Source organism: Megalops cyprinoides, chromosome 2 (assembly GCF_013368585.1).
Source record: "Megalops cyprinoides isolate fMegCyp1 chromosome 2, fMegCyp1.pri, whole genome shotgun sequence".
Taxonomy (NCBI): Eukaryota; Metazoa; Chordata; class Actinopteri; order Elopiformes; family Megalopidae; genus Megalops; species Megalops cyprinoides.
In genome coordinates, this window is record NC_050584.1 from 57,010,697 (window position 1) to 57,029,888 (window position 19,192).

Here is a 19,192-nt window from a genome sequence, read left to right on the forward strand (position 1 = left end):
GGAAAGAAAAAAAAAATTCCTTACTCCTATTTGCACGCATGTGGGGTACTCACTTTGCTGTGTGAATGTGTGTGTATATGTGTGTGAGCTCTTATAAGTAAGTCTGTGTACGTGCGGGTTCTTGCATGCATGTGCATTTAAGTGTGCCCTGTCTGCGTTTGTATGCATCAGTATTTTGCAGACTAACCTGCAGTCCAATTGGTCCCGGGGGGCCAGGGAATCCTCGAGGCCCTTCATCTCCCTTCTGTCCGAACATCCCCTGCTGACCTCTGGGACCGGGTTCTCCGTCGGCACCCTGGAGGAGGAAACTTATATCAGAGGCTGCTTGGAATCGTGGAACAGAAAGCCACCAGTGAACAAACAGGATTTTATACTGTTGGTTACTGACAATGGAGTGGCTAATAGTCTGATTCTAAGCTATTTTAAGTCTATAATATCATTTGATATATATTATATATACATACATATATATATTATATATATACAACGACTAAATAGTTTAGCATAGTGGTTTTGTGTTTAAATACAAATATAACTCTACTATCAACACCTAGAATGTATCATCTAACAGGACTGTATCCAAATGTGTATGCAGTCAGGTCATAATGCATTTTCTCAAATCAAAATACTGCAAATCACCGGACTGAGGCTGCATTCTCTACATCTGGGTTTGTCAAATGAAAGATCTCACTGAATCTCTGACACCCAGTAGCACAACAGAGGTGCTGACAAAGTGCATCTTTCAGCTCAGTCCCACACCGGATGTGAGAGACGCAGGAGGTACGAGTCACCTCTGGTGACAGCGCGCTCGGGGGGGGCGACGAACAGGTTATCTCATTTCTGGCTACAGATCAATAACAGCCCTGTGAGAGGCCTCATCAGTACAGTGGCAGCGTAGCTGAATGGCAACCTGGGTAGCGCTTTTTTTTTTTATTCTTCCCAAACAATGCAAGGGAAAGGAAAGGCTTAATACCGCCTGCGGGGTTCTGCCTCTGCTGATCACACACGCGGGGACAGCGTCTAAAACCGAGGCGTTGGTACACATGCGACAAACCGCCTTAGCGTGAATCCGGCCCTCGTGGTGGCAGAGCGGTGACGATGGCTCCCGTTCTGCGGCGCATAATGAGACAGGGCCACCCGCCGTACCCCGCGCACTTTAATAATGCATTTCATGCATAGAATCAGGGCTCTCTACCTGAGAGGGGCAATACATTTCACTACATATTTATCATCCCCGTGGGATGCCTGGATGGAGATGAGATACACGGGAAAGATTAAAAGCGAGGTGACGTCCGGGGAGCAGTTCTGGCTGCTGCTCCTCAGATATACTTCATGTAGGGAAATCTCATTGTCTGGCGGGGCAATTGCTCGCGGGCCATTCCACCCATGACAAATACTGCATATGTCTGTCAGGTGAAAGTAGAGGAACTTCCTGGGTTATAGGCTGTGTGTGTATGTGTGTGTGTGTGTGTGTGTGTATGTGTGTGGTGGTGGTGGTGGTGGTGGGGGGGGGTGTGACTCTTACAGCTGGACCAGGAGCTCCGATGGGACCCTGCAGACCGGCTGGACCAGGCGGACCCTGGAAGAACACATTCCAAAAGGACACGGTGAGAGACCATAATGATCATTGCACAGGGGCATGACAGTAAACATTGAACTGGTGATTCATGATTCAGAGTCAGTGTTTCTCATAATACAGACATACTGACAATTGTCTGACATCTTGTGGCGTGGAGGTTTGAGTACTATACTTTAGACCTAAGCATTGTGGGTTTGAGTTCCAGGTGGGAATCAGATGTTGCTTCTGTGAGCTAGACAATTTAGAATGTACTACTATTGTATGTAATTACAAGGCAGCAATGGGGATGCAATGATAAGCAGGGCTAAGTAGCTGAAAGGTTACTGGCTCGATTCCCCACCGGGGTACTGCTGTTATATCCTTGGGCAAGGTACTTAATCCACAATTGTCTCAGTAAATATCCACCTGTATAAATGGATAAAACTGCACCCTATGTAAGAATCTGCTGGATGAGAATAATGTAGTGTAATGCCAAAATGTGGATGGGTTAAAATCACCTTGGATAAGGATCTGTCCAAAGAAATAATGTTATGGAATGAATGCATACGTTCATATAAGCGTGGTGGTTGTCCGTTTTTAATTTATTCTTCATTATTCTTTATTAAAGATACAGTACGACACTTACAATAAGGTAATTTATAAGGTCATTCAATTGACTTAACAATTACAAATGATTAATGATTGCTTAATCATTACAAAAAGAATAGCTGACAAAGGCTAAGGAGTCTGCTGATTTTAAGAAGACCACATTCAATAAAGGCCAGCAATAGAAACACTCACCTGTTCACCCTTGTCTGCTTTGCTTCCCTTCTGACCTGGTTCACCAACTTCTCCCTAGAACAGACAGAGCAAACACATCTGGCATTTTTCATTCTGTATCAGGTGCCACTGACCCAGTGTGTGGTGAGATGAGTCACAGTGTTTAAATGTCATCCACTGTATTAAACCTCGGATCAACATGGAAGACGCAACATGGATTTCAATATTTGCTCTGCTGCATTCAAAAAGTGCAATGACATATTTCACTTTGAATGAGCAAGGAGGATGTTGTACCTCTGATAAATAAACCCGTGGCTAAAGCAGACACATTTGTTTGGCGTATTGCAAGGCTGATTGTGTCTTTGCTGAATGGATGATGACTGATAGGGTGCAATGAGCATTGGTTATAAAATGGCATGTTTACACAGACATTTTTACTCTCTGCTAATTAGGTGTGATGCCATGTTTGGTTATCATGATGGATGCGCAGAAGATGAATGGAACATGGATCCCCGCTGCAGACGGCCTGGATGTGTACATACTCTTGATGATGATGATGATGATGATGATGATTGATTACAGGGACATGTTTTCTGCCTCAGGCTGAAATTTTGAGCTGGCCAAAAAAACAAAAAAAACAAGCAGCAAGTAAACAGCAGTACCTTGTCACCGTCCTCTCCGGGTGGACCCTGTGGTCCTGCTGGCCCGGGAAGCCCAACCGGGCCTTGGACTCCATCTCGGCCCGCCGGTCCTTGTGGACCTTTCTCACCCTACAAAAAAATGCAGTACGTTTCACATTGAGAGCTATCCGTGATAATTTCTCAGTAACCGTCAACAACTGAATGAGTAATTTCACCCCCAAACTGAGACTGCATATATTTTGATGAAAATGATTTTAATATTTCCATCCCCTCTGATTGTATCAACAAACCATGCTTAATAGCTTAAATTAAATTAAATTAACCAATAAGCCAAAAGATATCCCCAGTTCCCAGAAAATGCCATTTGTATTCATTGCTAAATTAATTATGCACTTTTTCATGTATTACTAAACGAATTGTTCACCTAACTGCTTAATTTGTTCTTATTTATCATCTCTCACGAGGAGATAACAACAATAATGATAAACTGCATTACACATTAGAAGAGGGACAGGAGTTACTGGGTTAGAACTGAAGCATGAGGATTAATTATGGGCTTTCACTTTGTTACGAATGACCTTTAAGATGGACATCAGTACTCACCGGGGCTCCCTTCTCACCAGCTGGTCCTGGGGGTCCCTGGGGGCCTGTACGGCCAGAGAGGCCAATGGGTCCTGCTGGTCCGGCCGCACCTCTCTCCCCTGGAGAGCCCTAAAACATGGGGCAACACACATCTTCAAGTAAGTAGTCTAATCTCCTCTAACAGTGTAGTGAAAAAAAAGACACACAGCTGAAATCCCTCAAAATGCTTCAGTCTCCCTGACCCCTGACTGCTGCTGGTATGGTGGATAAAAAGAAGTGGATCATAAGACCGCTCTTCCTGTCCACTTCCACTGGGCTTTCAGACAGATACTGAAATGCATCACTCACTGCAGTATCACAATACAAAGGCATTTGTTTACTCTTAAATTCAACATGTCCTTTCAGCCTTAATACACAGAAGACCATCTCTACATTGAACATTTTTCACCTGTGGTCAGTAATGGCTTTTTGAATGGTTTTTTCATCCTTGGTATGTTTTATTTCATACAGAAAGATGTTATTGTGAAGCTTCATGCCCTTTAAAAATGAAATGTACTTGTACTATTTTTTTTCCAGCAGAAGGCCTTGAGCTAAACAAATGCGCCTCTGAAATTATCCATCACAAGTTGTTCATAAAGCTTAGCGTACAATCTTCTACCCTGAGAAACGAATATGAATCTGAAGTGCCCTTCCAAGTCCCGAGGCCTCTCGTGCGCGCTGGGGACGTGAGTCATCGCAGCTTCGGTGGCACGATCGCGCGCCGGCTTGTGGGAGACGATCAAATCATTTGCTCGTGACTGCAGGGGTCAGAGCTGCATCTGCCACCCCGAGCTGCCCACTCGGCAGTCCTCGGCACCAGCAGCCGGTTTCTGACACGTGGCTCGGCCCTGGAACCGGGCAACGACTCAGCGGCAACCCTCTGCCGCTGGTGCTCAAAGGGGCCTCTCGTTCGCTGGGAGGATGTGGAACGCAGACAGGAGCAAACGACCAAAGAACTGTCAGAGCATCGCAGTCGTGTGTGGATGCCGACGATAAATTATTCAAGCCGGGTGTCTAGCAGAGAAACCCCGAGCCCAGTACAACAGAGTCGGCAATGTGACACTGTTATAAAGATGTGAGCAGCTGAGAAGTGATTTGTTATGCTCAAAAAACACTCTTTTTTATATACTACTTATCTCATTTGTGCTGTTACAGTTCAACGTCTCCTCAATAACACCTATGATTAAAATGCTCCACACTAATCTTGTATGATGCTCTCGGCCTAATGCAGAGCAATTACAGGGAGACAACATTTATCTGGTGCTCTGGAAATAAATAAAACCATGAAAGCCAACTGCCATTACAATCCTGAAAAGCTTCCAGACATTGTGTATTTGAGGTTGTCAATTTAAATCTTTCTTGGCAGCAATATATGGTTAAATGTGAAGAGACAGTAATTACAGCTCTTACACCATATTTATCTTGGGGGAGTTTGCCACAGAGGGCATTTTATACTCAGTACAAGGTTGAAAATTGCCCTCTAGTGTTGGCATTTGTCATTACAGACTGCAGCAATTCTTCATTGACAGTAGATTAAAAAATAATCACTTCCATCATTAAGAGCCATAACAGGACAGTGATGTTTCATCTTTGCTGATCAGGATACTGGTTGCAGGCCACAGAAATGGAGGAGATGTTTCACCAGAAAACTGGCTGGGCCAGATTGTAGCTGGAGTTCGGCATGCTTGAGGTGAGTGAGCACGTAGCCTGACCGATGAGCAGTGGTTACGTGTGAGCCATCTGCCGCTCTCGCCAGACTCTGGCTTTCCTGATGTCCCCATGACTGACGGCAAAGCCCAATATCGCACCAGAGACGCGATGACGGTGTTTTTTTTGTGGGTGACGGGTAACCATGGAAACGGAGCACTTACCACCGGGCCGGGGGGACCCTGCGGACCCTCTCCTCCCTTCAAACCAGCTGGACCCTGAAAATGAGATTTGGGAGAACGTTAGACGGAGGGGCGCTGATGACATCGCTGGAGCAGCCTACCACCCACTGCCCCCACCCCCCTCAGCTGGCTGCCCACCCCCCCCACCCCCCACCCCCCAGGTCATCCGTCTGGTCTTCTCCCTGCCAAACGAAATCAGCTCTCCTGCAGCCATCATCACATATGCTTAATGTGACTTTAAACGGCTGTTTAGGGAACGTGCCGTCTGCAAACACGCACTCCAGGGGAGCCCGACCAAAACCATTACCCCGCTTAAATGGCCACCTCTCTCTGCGTGGGATAGATGCAGTGGAGAACTCTGTATGAAAGCACCCCCCTCCTCCTGGTTTTAATGAGACAGGCAATTTATGTTGAAATCCGCCTCACTGCTGTCACTAATAGGCGAAACCTATCCAAAATCCATCCCAGAGAGACACGTGGTAGCAGTCCCCACTCATTTGATTTGAATCTCATCATCAACCTTTCACTCCTACTCCTGCAGCACATTGGTGACCCAGCTCCTGTGTAACCCGTCCCATCGCTGGCACAGAAGCGACACTGTGACAGTGTGACACCACTTCTCAGTGAGGCACTGCCATGCAGATTATCCACAAGATCAAGAAGGGCGCTATATCTGCAGCGGTCTTATGGTGCATTCATCTGCTATGTGCCGGTGAATCCTCTGATGGAAACTTCTCTTTGTGTTCCCGGTCCCCTAAGAAGTACTGGAGGTGAGAGGTGCTGCAGTAAACTTATGTGGGAATGTGTGTGTGTGTGCGTGTGTTTTCCCCCCCAAGGGGAACCTCTTCTTTCTGAACTCCTGCCAGACGGGGGGGACATTGTAATGAGGCTCTGGGTCTGCTGTGAGGTAAATCACAACACCACAAAACAATAATGCCACAGACAGTCAGCAGAGGCAGATGCCTCAGGCAACAGACAATGCGATGCCTTAACTGATGCCTTGAGCAAAACAATAGAGATGCATTAGTTAACAGACATGTTCTTACATATATCCATCCATACATATGTACATACATATGAATATATTTTCTGAGGAAGATGTCTTTTGATTGTGTCCTAAATGTCCTGCAGGTGCCTTTTTTCCTTTTCCTTTTGAGTGCTCTTGTAGTGCTACTATAAACTAGTCCTTTTCGGAAGATTTTAATGCATGCTTTGTTTCAACACTGTCATAAGATATGGGCACAATTTCTCCAGGATTCACGTCTCTTAACCTTTCCAGCTAGAACACTGCAGCAATGCACAGACCCTAATGTGCACATTTGGTATGTCACAGAGTATAATAATGGTCAAGAAAATCCACCCAATGGACCCACTGAGATTAACACTAGAAGATGCAAACCCCAAAGAAGCATCTTTGTATTTATAAAGTGAAGATGAGCACGCTGTTGCAGAAGGAAAGCTTTCCTCACCGGGGCTCCAGGAAGACCTCTCTCTCCGGGGAATCCTCTCAGACCAGGAGGGCCGTCTTTTCCGGGGGTCCCCTGTGGCCCTGGGTCTCCCTGCAGAGAGTGAAACAGCAGAGAGGGTGAGCACCGCCTCATAGCACTTGACACATTTCCTTATAGAAGCCATCCTGGAATCTCTACAATACTTTAAAAAGCCTTAATTCAGGTCTGAGATTTCCTTTCAATCTCATATTCAGGGTGACTTACAGGAGTATGTATTTTGTATTTTATCATCCATTATAAAGCTGGGGATATCTTGCAGTACGCTTAACTACCCTTGCTCAAGGGTACAATGCCCGAGTGCCTTGGAGGTGCGATTCAAACAACTACGCTAGTCCCATAACCACCACAGCACCACAAATCAGCTCTTTCAAGTAGCACCTTAGACACTCAGTGCTGTTATGGTGAATCTACACCCAAAAAAAAACATAAGTGATACAAGACAATGTGAGAAATATTGATATTAACACTCTGAGCAACTCCATTGCAAAAGATGGAGAAAACAAAGGCAAAAACGGCAGAAAACAGGGACTTAATTTTGAGTGTACAATTAGTCTAGCTCTATTAAAACTGATAACTGAACAAGAGGAGTCTTACATTAGGGACAAACATTGTCTTTACTGAGTGTTTTAGTCAGATAGTTGTTTCTTTTTCCATGCTAGGCAGAGGTGGTGAGGTGTGCTTTAGAAGTGGTGAAGAGGGGTCTTCCATTGTAGAGCAGGAGAAAGATGAGGGGACCAGCTCTACCAAAAGAGGCTGCCCAGGAGGGCCAGCTTACCTGCACTTTAACACCAGAGCTGATTAAAGCATCAAATCTCCATAGGAGGAAAAAGAATTGGAAATGGAGGGCAGAACAGGAGTTTGTCTTGCTTTCGATAACAGCAACCCTCAACAGAATGCCTTCTGACTTCCCGAAAATCGTACTCTGAGGGCATTCAACCTTTCTGTGTATCATACACCACCTTTCCAGGTCACCACCAATCCAGTGGCACTACTGCAAGAACAGACATGCAACGTGTCTTGTGTCTAACACAAGCTGTAGGCATACAGTATTTCTTCTATCACTACCTCATCTATGGAGCAAATCTCAACCGGCTGACAAGACATTTACTCATAGACATTCTTCCATCCCTCTTCTGTATATTCAATGGCATGCAGTACAATATAAGCTCCAAAGGCCCCAGACACACTGTGGCTGACAGTGATAGCTGTCACCCACAGCTATTATGGTAGCTATTATATGTAATTAAAGCTATTATGAAAAAAAGTGAAGACTTCAAATCAATGGTGCCACCGCAGTAAACAAAAGCGACCTTAAGCATGCAACAATAGTTACTGGGATCATTTATTTTATATTATTTTTTCTATAGCAGGCTCAACATACAATGCAGCGTATAATATTCTAAAAATGTTGTACAGGTCAAACCACATACAGAGTACTTCAAAAGACAGATGTGTTAGAAGAAAAAAAAACATTCTCTGGTGAATACTAGCAAGCGACCCAGTCAGTTTGACTAGGAAAGCACAGCTGGCAGGTTACAAGAGGAGCGGCTTTTGGGAAATAAGACGTACCTTAGCACCTTCTTTCCCAGCAGCTCCAGGAAGTCCCTGCTCTCCAGGGGGTCCAGGTGGCCCAGGGTGGCCTCTCTCTCCAATAGGACCGGTTTCTCCAGTTGGTCCCTGTCAGATTGTGCAGCGAGTTTGTTTACAGTCAGGCTATAATTTATGGCACCATGAGTAACAATTCCAAGTGAAGGCCAATCAGTACATGTAGACTGACATGTGTATTATTGATGTTAGCCATGTAGCAATTCCTAGCAGCCATGAATGGAACACAGGTTATATATTCCTGATACCCATGTTCAACCAGCACAATATTTACATTTACATTTATTCATTTGGCAGGCGCTTTTATCCAAAGCGACTTACAAGTGAGGTAGAGTACAGCAATAATATTAGTGAGCTCTCATTAGATGAACACGATAGCACCAGGAATCAAATATTTTACAGTGTTTGCTGGAAGGTTAGGAGCGTTAACTTACCTGCGGGCCGACGACACCCCCTGGACCTGGAGGACCTGTCTTTCCTTGGAAACCCTGGGAAGCGTTATCAAGACGTTATTATAAAAATACCATCTAATCAGAAGTGTCTCAAGACTGAATTCAGGGTAAATGATGTCTTTTCTGCCACTAAGAAATTTAAAATCCAGCACAATCCATAGCTTATGCTTTAGCATTTAAAAAACAAAAATTGGAAGTAATGAGTTTGGAATGAAGGATTGGTGGACAGACAGAATTGCGACAACTTTTACGAGTGTTCTTATACGAGTGATCTTTTCCAATAAATATCACATTCATGTCACATGTTTCAGAAAGAAAAATACATTTTTATAGCTAATATACATTCAAAACATTTTTACAACAAATTAGTTTGAATTACAATCTGTAATCTACACAGTACAGATTATGGGCATCAGTTGAGATGTTGTTAATCTACTGTTTTGATTAGTTTATGAATGTAATTACAGTTCAATTAGATTCATAGGGAGGGAGAATTAAAAGACTTTAAATCTGTGTATACCCACATTCATCTGTTTTTCATTCACAGATTTGATACGGTATTGCACTTGTCCAGTGGTGGTCGAAGGTGGTTGCGTAAATAAGTGTTACAATTTGTAAGCATTTATTTACATGTACTTACTTACCACCTTACCACCTAGTGGTAAAAGGAACTATCGCATGGCACTGAAACCAAACGTGATCCGTTTACAGAGTGCCTTAGTCTTGGCTGCAATAACAACGTTAGAGTGGCAAAGAGGCAGGTGAAAAGCACTGAAGCAGCGGTGGAACACAGAACGCCTGGAGACATCTCTCCACGCTGACACAGCATTAGTATGCAGGTTATATAAACATACAAACACATTGACTCATTCGGCTTACTGTCTTAATTATGTTCCTAAAACCAACAGGCCAATTTAAGGTTCCGGATAAAAACATACCAATTTGCAATTAAGTGTGGGTTGTTCTGTGGTTATGTTTGCATTAATACTTTCAAAGTTGCATGCAGAATCATATTTTTTGCATTTTTGATGGCAATCTGTTATCGAGAGAGCTTGATGTGTGCAGTAGATGCAAAGTAATCATATTCATCAGTTATGGTGATGTTTAAATGAGGGCTCCACCTGGTGGTCATAAGTAATGTTACAAGGAGTGAAGCCGAAAATAGCTGCCAGACTGAGAGGGGTGAGAATGATTGAGAAAAAACACGAGATGTAATCTGAACTCTTCCATGTCACATGCATCTGTTTAATGCATGACACCATCTGAGAAAATCATGGAATGAGTCAGCAAAAACGCAAAGACACATTGAGAGCATGTCGACACAATCAAGATGAAACTGACACAAAACAAAACACAGAGACGTAAACAGCTGGGGGAACACATATAGGATTACACTGATTTAGCACAACAGTGCAGCCCCAGAAAGACGAAGCAAGTCTGACAATGTTCGCTTACTTCGTTGTGTCACTACTACCAGCCTCAATTAGGGTCTGGCAATCTGGTAACAGCCAGCAAAAGAGAATGACCCTGCAGTGCAAACTCAGTTTGTGCTGAAAGATTTCTGCAAAGGCTGCTTTTTATGCCTCTGCAAAATCTCTTATTTTCACCGCTACCCACAGGCCCGCATGACAGCCATCCTGCGTTGTGGCACATTTCAATTTTCAACACCAAAGAAGTTGAGATCCTTTTTGAAGAGACATTTTTTTTCTGTACTGTTATAGTTCTGCTACAGACAGTCAGAATCATCGCTTCATTTGCAACCGAGAGTGTTAGTCATGTTAACGCCCGGGCAACTTTATCTCATGCCTACTGTATATGGAGCAATTTTTACCGCTGTGCGATTCTCACACTAGAGCCCCCATAAGCCATTTTGCTTTGCAATAAATCAGTGGTTATAAACATTTTAATGAAGATCTTCATTGATGCATCATTAACACAGGGGAACGAAGATGTGTCAGTGCTGATGCTAATATGTCACTTGGGAGAGGAGCAAATGGTGAAGAAAACCCTTCCCAATGGTAATACTTTATCAAGCTTTTAGCATGTTTATCGCCTCTGGGTGAAATCAGATCAGCGGCTTGAATACAAAACAGTAGCGAATAAACCAACCGGGCCGTGCTTGCGAGAGACTTATTACAGTATCTTGTAAAAGGAATTCTCAAGTGTGTGTGACAGCTATGATTGAAAGCTTAGTCTTTTTATAGTAGACAGCATTCGTGCACCTGTCTATTCCCCGCTGCCTGAACGGAAACGCCGTTTCTAATGATACTGCAGACAACAATGCATAATGCAAAGTCTGCATATTTATTTAAAATATATGAAGAAAAAAAATCAGATCTTGTGACTGCAATCATTTACAGTCAGTGATTATATCTGCATCCTAATTGCATAATGTACAATCAATGGGAGTGGAGCAGATGCACAGTAAGTAGGAATTAGGTGTACTGTTTAGGGGATTAGGTGTCTATTTTCCTTCAGACAAACCGGTAGAGTGGTGTCTTCAGGCTCTGCTGATACAAGCAGGCCGGGCTCTGAGCGTTGGGTGTGTTCTTCTCTGACAAATGTGTCGGACGCTGAAATACGACCTCGAGGAATTTTTACAGAGGATCTTCTCTAACATGGAAGACCCTGGCAATGCAGTTTATTGGGGCCCCTGATTTTAGATCTAATCTCTTACACGCCAGCGGTCAGCCTGATAGAGGGGTGCGTTTATCACTCATTTGTCACGGGGCGGCGCGGCTGCAAGCCGCTGCGAGCCCCTCTCCGCCGGCGGGGTGGAAATACGAGTGCCGCTGACACCGGCGCGCCCCGCGGCAATTAATAAAGCGCCTGATTGTATAAACAGATTCCTCCGCCCGAGTTCAGCCCGGTAAATCACTCTGCCTGCATCGCGGTGTGAGAGGGTGCACTGCAAAAAGCAAGCTGTCAGACACCTGCCCGCCTGGTACTTAGAAATGCTCACTGACTTGGGGAGACAAATCCGTCCAGGTGCAAAAAAATCGGACGCCCCCCCTGCGCTTGAGAGGGGTGCGGCGGAATGGCCACGGTCCATCTTTCCGCACCCGGCAGGAAGTGTCTGCTGGAGCCAGCTCCCCAGACGTGCCCAGGTGTGTCACAGCTTGGCGCTACGGTGCCAGGCCCCTTGCACTTACGGTTTCTCCGCGCTGTCCCGGGTGACCTGGCAACCCATCCTTTCCAGGTGGTCCCTGCAGTCATGGAGACAGAGAGACAGGACAGTCACTCTCTATATAAATCACACTAGCCTTATAAACCTGCCCTACACGATGACCATAAATCCTATAATATATTGGCCATATCCCATATATATAATCCCATAGAAAATGGAACTAATCCTATGATAGACTGGTCAGTTCTGTTGGACATTTGGTATAAAAGAGTTATATGTACCTTTAATAACAATGAAATTGGACCCTTTGTACAATTTACACAGCACTTGTGCCAGTTGTCATAAAACCTTTTTACTCCCGCCTCCCACTAGGGCATAAATACAAACCCAAATAATATGTGAGCTCTTTCATTTTGTTGAAGAACCAGGGCCCTTGGATTTGCATTATTTTTAAGAGGCGGGTAAATGTTTTGATCTTCTTCTAACCTCTGTCTCCATCGGCAAGGCATGACAGGCTGTTTATATAACCAGGGAGATTTTCTAGTCTTTGATGTTATTTACACACACTCTACATCCTCGGGTGAAAGATAAATTCTGTGGAGGAACTTGGTACTCACAGGGGGGCCTTTCGGTCCTGGGAACCCAACTGGGCCCTGGGGTCCTTGAGGTCCCTGGGATACAAGGAAGAAATGTCAGAGTCCAGGAGAGGAAACCCCCACATTCACGCATCAAAGAAAAAGAGGCTATCTCAGCACAAATATGCAGCCGCAGCTCGCTAATCCAATAGCTAAATAAAACATGCAGTGATTATCAGTCAAGTTGAACCTAAGATCAGAAACTCTGACAGCATCTGAAGCAAGACAGGGCTGCTGTGAGGTGAGAAGAAAAGCATGACTTGCAAAACAGCTTCTGTTTCAGGGATTTTCTCTCTCTGTAAAACTGTGTCAAACAAACAGAAACGCAGACAAACTGTAGGGTTTTAATTAGATTCTCCTTTTCATGCATTTCTATAGAAAAAGCAAAGCACATGTGCTCAAACTCATTGCATTCAAGCTAACATTAAGATTAACATTAAGACTGATTCATGAAAATCATTTTCAGTTGCTCTCATCCCCTTCAATAACAGTGCCTCTGAAAGACAGAAATGTGAGATTAAGTTTAGGGGTAAATGAGTGTAGTCATGAAATTGACATCCATTCACAAGTTGGTTCTTTTTTATCCTTGCTGAAAATGATATCCAAATGTAATCGTAACATGAACGATTCCATGGACATTAATCATGAAGATCCTGTGCTCACAGACACGTAGCTGCAAAAAAGTGAATCATTGCATTTTCATAGTTGTGATACCATGCTTACCATCTTTTCTCTGTTTAATGATGTACTCCAAATTATATTAATCATGCAAGCAAACTGAACCCACTGGGATTTTACAGGCTTCACAAAATAACCCAGCTTGTTCCCTAGCAAAGGGAGCAGGGAGGTGACTTTAACTCAAATACATGAATTCATATTGGACTCGCTATACTGAGTCTAACCCTGTGTAGTCTATGTCATATACAGAAGTAACTGCTAATTTGCTCAAGTATTTATCTGTTTGATAAAATACACAGAATATGAATACAATATATTATTCTTCTCACCAAAATATTTAAACAATTATATGCATACCCCAGTACAAGCCAGGAACAGGAGTTTTTACTTACTAAGCCAATTTAGGCAACTTGGGACAGTAGATTGGATTAGTCTACAAAGCCAATGTTTTCGGGAACGTTTTGTTTAAAATGACCTCCTCATGGATTTAATGCTTAAATGAATTTAAAATTATTTGGTTCTCCCTAGGAAACACCCCAGATGTGATTAGAGTGTTTCATTTTGAGAAGAACCCCAGAGTTTCAAACTCCACATAATGGAAATGATGAATTATTTTCATGAGATTTGGAAAGAAACTAAACACAAAAAAGTAATGCTGCCTTCAAGTATCTGGCTTAAAAACCGAACAACAAAGCAGGACGGATCGACCAAAAGCGTGAGCAGACAAAAAAAAAAATCCAAAGGGCCTGGGCAGGAAAAATTGATTTGGCCTTGACGTGAGCGCAGTGCCAGGACTGGCTCTTAATGCCTCTTTCATCAGCCTCCCAGAAATCAAATCATAAATCTATAAAGAATCGCAGAAGTAAACAACAGCCCCGAGTTGGTCTCCTCGGTTCTCTCGGACCCGGCGTGTCACACGCGTTCCAAACGGCTGGATCAAAGTCGTTGTGTGTGTCACAGCGGGGAACCGCTGGAAGGGGCCGGTGACAGTTGGAGAGTTCCGAGTCCTGGCGATTTCACGCTGCATTGTACTGTGAGCTGATACTGGGCCTGGCAGGGGCTCTGGGACTTACTCTTTCACCAGGCGGGCCGGGAGGACCGTCATTGCCCGCAGTGCCCTGCACAAACACACAGAAACAGATGGAGGTCAGATCCTGTACGCACACAACCACACACACATATAGTTCTACAGGTGACACACCCAGAATGTACATGGAGCATCTGTAGTAAGGACAGGGTGATAGTTACCTTTGGCCCTGGTTTTCCAGTTGGACCTCTTGCACCCCGAGCGCCACGTGGACCCTGGGTAAGTTAAGAAAGCAGAACAGCTCAGTAACTGTATAACATTTGTCTTAGAAGAGCAGAATTTGAATAATCGATCAGGAAGTGAGAATGGAATTGGGAGAAAGTACCGTTGGACCTCTTTGCCCCCTTGGACCGGGTTTGCCTGCCACACCCTTTCAGAAGGAACAAAAAAAAGAGAGAACAAATGTTAGAAGGAAATCTGCAACATTAATGTATTCACAGTTTCTGCTCTGAAGGACCGTTAGTGTTATGAAAAACAGACCAGGATTGTCTAAATCTTTCTTTCCGATATTCGATACAAAGCACTTCAACCTAATGCACGCTTGGCCTTAAATTCCTAAACATGAAAACAACAAGGGCGTCCACTAAAAGAGGAAAAAAAGGCCATCTTTGGTGCTGGAGACACTCAAGCCATGCATGCCTGGCGCAGGCCTTTTCTCCGTGGAGGTTGGGGGATGAGGGGGAGCGCCAGTGCTGGGGTAGCCCAGCCGACAGAGTGAGGAGGTTCATTTCTCTTAGGATCATGGGATAATGGGATTCAGGTCAACACTATGACCTGCGAATATTACATCTGATGCCTAGGTAAGGAAACAGAGCGCACACTGACATTTCCTGCAGGCCTCACCCCATTCACAGAGGGAGTCAGATGGTTGAAAGCCTGATATTTAGACCACAAGCTCCACGAAGTGTAAGGGAAATTTCATACATTTGACATTTTGATATGAATAATCCAAAGCAGTTTAACATCTTGGCAATGACGTGTACCTAATTTTTTTTTTTTTTTTTGACCCCCCTAGCCAATGCAGTTGCAGGACTTATGGTAAACAAACCTTCACTGAAAAATAGTACCGGAGAACTTATGACACATTCAATTGATAAAATGTTTTTATCCAAAAATCAAAAGCTCTATTTCACTGCCGGTCCTTTAGGCGTGTAATGTTTGATGTATGTTTCCAATAACACCTTGCATGGAAAAGCTGTGATAGAGTGGCATTTATTCAGGACATTAAAAAAATAATAATATGAAAGACATGACCATGCAAAGGCACTGTAATGATATTGATCTCGGTGTCATTGGGACCACACCTCCTTAAACCAGTAAAAGGCAAAGGAGTCTCTGTTAATGAAACACCGTACCTTGCAATAGTGCTCTGAAATGCAAATATGTAATTTCTCAATGCACTGTCAGCTCCACAGCTGAGTTTGCTTTGTTGTGGAAATACCGAATTCTCAAGTCTCTGAGCGAGTTTAAATTACTTAGGCTGAGAACTGAGGGGAAATCATTGTGGACACAATCTTTTCAGCATCTGTTTCTACATTGATTCATGGCTGTTTGTTTAGCAACGGTCTTTTTGTAATACAATTCAATTTACTATTGTTTGCTATAAGGCCGTGTGCAATACATACAAAACAGCGCACAATCGTTCTTACCCTGGCTCCTTTCTCCCCGTTGGCTCCTGGGAATCCAGGGAAACCAGTCGAACCCTGCAGATCAAATTGGAACATTAGAGAAGGAGAGCAAGGTTAATTTGAGCGGACTTGCAAAGTTTTACTTTAGCTGTTACCGGGAGGTCACGTTAGGATACAGGGCACCTCAAACCCACTCTCCATGTGTTGAATCTAATGTAGTCCGTTCATGACACCATGGGTCCCTTTAAAGAGCTGCACGTTTGAAAGATCATATATAGTATTTGCTACATAAATCATGAAATTGTTTGCACTTTCTCATGAGAACATAACACAAATTAGTTAATCCTTCATCATTTCCCATCCACCTACAATTATATAAATGATATTAATGACTCGCAAGCAATATTTACAAAATTGCTTCTGGAGACAGCACAAATAGTATCTCGGAGAAGATAAGCATTTCTGACATGGTAAATAAAACAGAGCCATAGTTTATTATTAGACAATAACAACGAGTACGGTAGCCAGATGAAACAAAAAAGGAAAAGAAAATCACAGAATTACTCATTATGGTGTAACATAAACAGGCAAACAAGCAAGCAATGCATTGTGGAATTCTGTTCATGGCTTTGTGAGGAGGGAATTAAAACCAGCTTACCCGTGTGCTTTCATCCAGGTGCCATTGTGAGCATTAAAATAGTCATCAACACACTGTTTAATTAGACACCCACACCCTGCTGAAACTCTACAGAAGGGGAGTCTGATTTTATTCACTGGGCCTACAAGGAAAGGCCTTGTAGGAATGAGCCATGTTTGACTGTTTTATGCTAAGCACTCTGTTCTTGATTAATGACTTCCACCGTCCATAAAATAAATATAATAAAATAAAGTACCATTCCTGTGCTCATATTAAAAAAATACAGACAAGGTACAATAGCTTCTGAATATAGGAGTTCCAGCATTCTAAAACCCAAAACCAGGTTACAATTACAGCAGGTTGCAGGTCGCAGGTCACAGAAAAATATATATATATTCATATATTCATATATATATATATATTCATTTGGGGAAATAAATTTCAGAGATAACTAAGCATCTAAAACAATGCAAGGTAGTGAGTGGAGACAGTTTTTGCTATGAATATAGTTGCATATAGACATTGATAATATGAGCTGGTAGCAGTGGTTATCAGTCACATCACTAATATGAATCCTCTCCCAACATCTGTCTCCATGTCTTGTGACTGACCAATCAGATGTACAGTTAATAGCCAACCCATCATCCATGGAAGCAGGCCTTATGTGGGGGGAGTTCTTTATTACATTTTGTAATGGCTCCCACTGCCCCTTTCCGAGTCCAGCAAGTGGTATTGCTGGATGAGGTCAACCGACTGGTCACCAGGCTTGTTTAAAACAGCTTCTCCCTTAACCGTATATCAATCCAACTTGTGACTCTTTCTGAGAGACTGAGATGTGCTTTAGCTAAAGCTTTAGCTTTCAGCTACAGAAGATGACATGGACTGTTTGAAAACTTCATCAGCCATCGGGCACTCTCATTTCCACAGACAGAGAGAGAGAGATGAAAGCAAGTGAAGGCAAGGAGTAGGAGTATTTCGTCTCAAGGATTATTAAATATATTCATGTTTAGGAGTGGTTCTTCTAGTCTCTCATTTCAGCACCAGAGGGCCGGGCTGACAGAGAATGTGACCCATCATGGATGTATGCGAGAAGACAAAAAAATTGTGCAGGCCTCAAAGATGAGAGGCAGCCTGCTCCAAAAAGCACTGTGCACAGTCACTGCCTCTCTCAGAACAACCTGACTCGCATCCACAAAAAAGGAGACAATCAGACTCCCACAGCATCAAGCTGCCCTGCGAGTTTTAGATAATAACCATCTCGCATAATAACATGAATTATTCATCCAAGGAACATGGCACTAAATATTAATATTCCACTTATTGTCCCGGTTCTTGAGCAGTTTGTTGCGGGGTGCCCTTAAGAGCTGTTCCCAAACACACCTTCTTCCACATTAACGTACCTTAGGTCCTTGTCTGCCTGGGTAGCCGGGTAACCCTGGAACCCCCAGTTTTCCCTAAAAGAAACAGAAAGTTTTTTTTTTTTACCAAATTAAGAAAACTTTATTTTGCACTGCTGTAAAACATCCCAAAGTCACTTGTCTAATCATCAAACAAACAAGGAATCCAAAAGAAGATGAATTACAAATCTCTCCTCTCAACAGTCCTGACAGCTGCGGTACAGGAAACTTCCTAACTGCAGCGTAAGCACAGAACGCTTTAACTGCACTCTCATAGGCCAAGGCAGTCAAACAGGCCCGAAACGCAGAGGAAGTAAAGAGGTCAGACATCAGTGGAAACACACCTTCTCTCCAGCAGGTCCCATGGGTCCAGACTCGCCGTTGGGGCCTGCTCGGCCCTTCGGGCCCTCGGGCCCATCTTCTCCTCTCGGCCCGATAACGCCAGACTCACCCTGAACAGTCGAGTCAAATGAGGTTAGTACAGCTCCCACCGGAGCAGTATAATGTACTGCACCTGATTGACTGTCTTTGTTAAACTGCAACTGCTGTTGTTTGGTCGGCATCACTTACCCTGTCGCCTTTGAGACCCATGTCACCCTTGAACCCGGGGAAACCGTCCTCACCCTGAAATCAAAATGGAGCCATTGAGCACCTCACTTCTAATAAAACATGCAAAATCACACACTGCAAATGTCTATTTTAGGTATATACCTTCCAAGAAACATTGGGAGGGCATTATGTGCTGTCTGGGATGGATCCCTACAGCAAACTGACCATCTGACACACTGTCTTATATGAAACATCAACACACTGACACATTCACATCTACTTGCCAAAATATTAAACTCTCATATTAACGTATTAATCGTGAATAAAAGACTGCACGCAAACAGTCTGAGTGTAATTGTCCTGGCCAGCAATGCACATAATTAGAAAAATGTTTTGAATA

The 19,192-nt window shown here is 43.6% G+C and overlaps 1 protein-coding gene across 1 annotated transcript in view; it reads right to left on the reverse strand.

Moving 5' to 3' along the window:
* Positions 1 to 19,192, reverse strand: part of col11a1a (collagen, type XI, alpha 1a) — a 92,021-nt gene that overhangs the window by 21,583 nt on the left and 51,246 nt on the right. Inside the window, exons 30-47 of the mRNA XM_036522192.1 lie at positions 18,814 to 18,867; positions 18,588 to 18,695; positions 18,247 to 18,300; positions 16,231 to 16,284; positions 14,907 to 14,951; positions 14,743 to 14,796; positions 14,568 to 14,612; positions 12,799 to 12,852; positions 12,207 to 12,260; positions 9,037 to 9,090; positions 8,567 to 8,674; positions 6,959 to 7,048; positions 5,472 to 5,525; positions 3,583 to 3,690; positions 3,001 to 3,108; positions 2,360 to 2,413; positions 1,526 to 1,579; positions 188 to 295 (exon numbers count right to left, since the gene is read on the reverse strand). Of these exons, the coding sequence (XP_036378085.1) occupies positions 188 to 295; positions 1,526 to 1,579; positions 2,360 to 2,413; positions 3,001 to 3,108; positions 3,583 to 3,690; positions 5,472 to 5,525; positions 6,959 to 7,048; positions 8,567 to 8,674; positions 9,037 to 9,090; positions 12,207 to 12,260; positions 12,799 to 12,852; positions 14,568 to 14,612; positions 14,743 to 14,796; positions 14,907 to 14,951; positions 16,231 to 16,284; positions 18,247 to 18,300; positions 18,588 to 18,695; positions 18,814 to 18,867 (1,260 nt within the window). The remainder of the gene's footprint in view (positions 1 to 187; positions 296 to 1,525; positions 1,580 to 2,359; positions 2,414 to 3,000; positions 3,109 to 3,582; positions 3,691 to 5,471; positions 5,526 to 6,958; positions 7,049 to 8,566; positions 8,675 to 9,036; positions 9,091 to 12,206; positions 12,261 to 12,798; positions 12,853 to 14,567; positions 14,613 to 14,742; positions 14,797 to 14,906; positions 14,952 to 16,230; positions 16,285 to 18,246; positions 18,301 to 18,587; positions 18,696 to 18,813; positions 18,868 to 19,192) is intronic.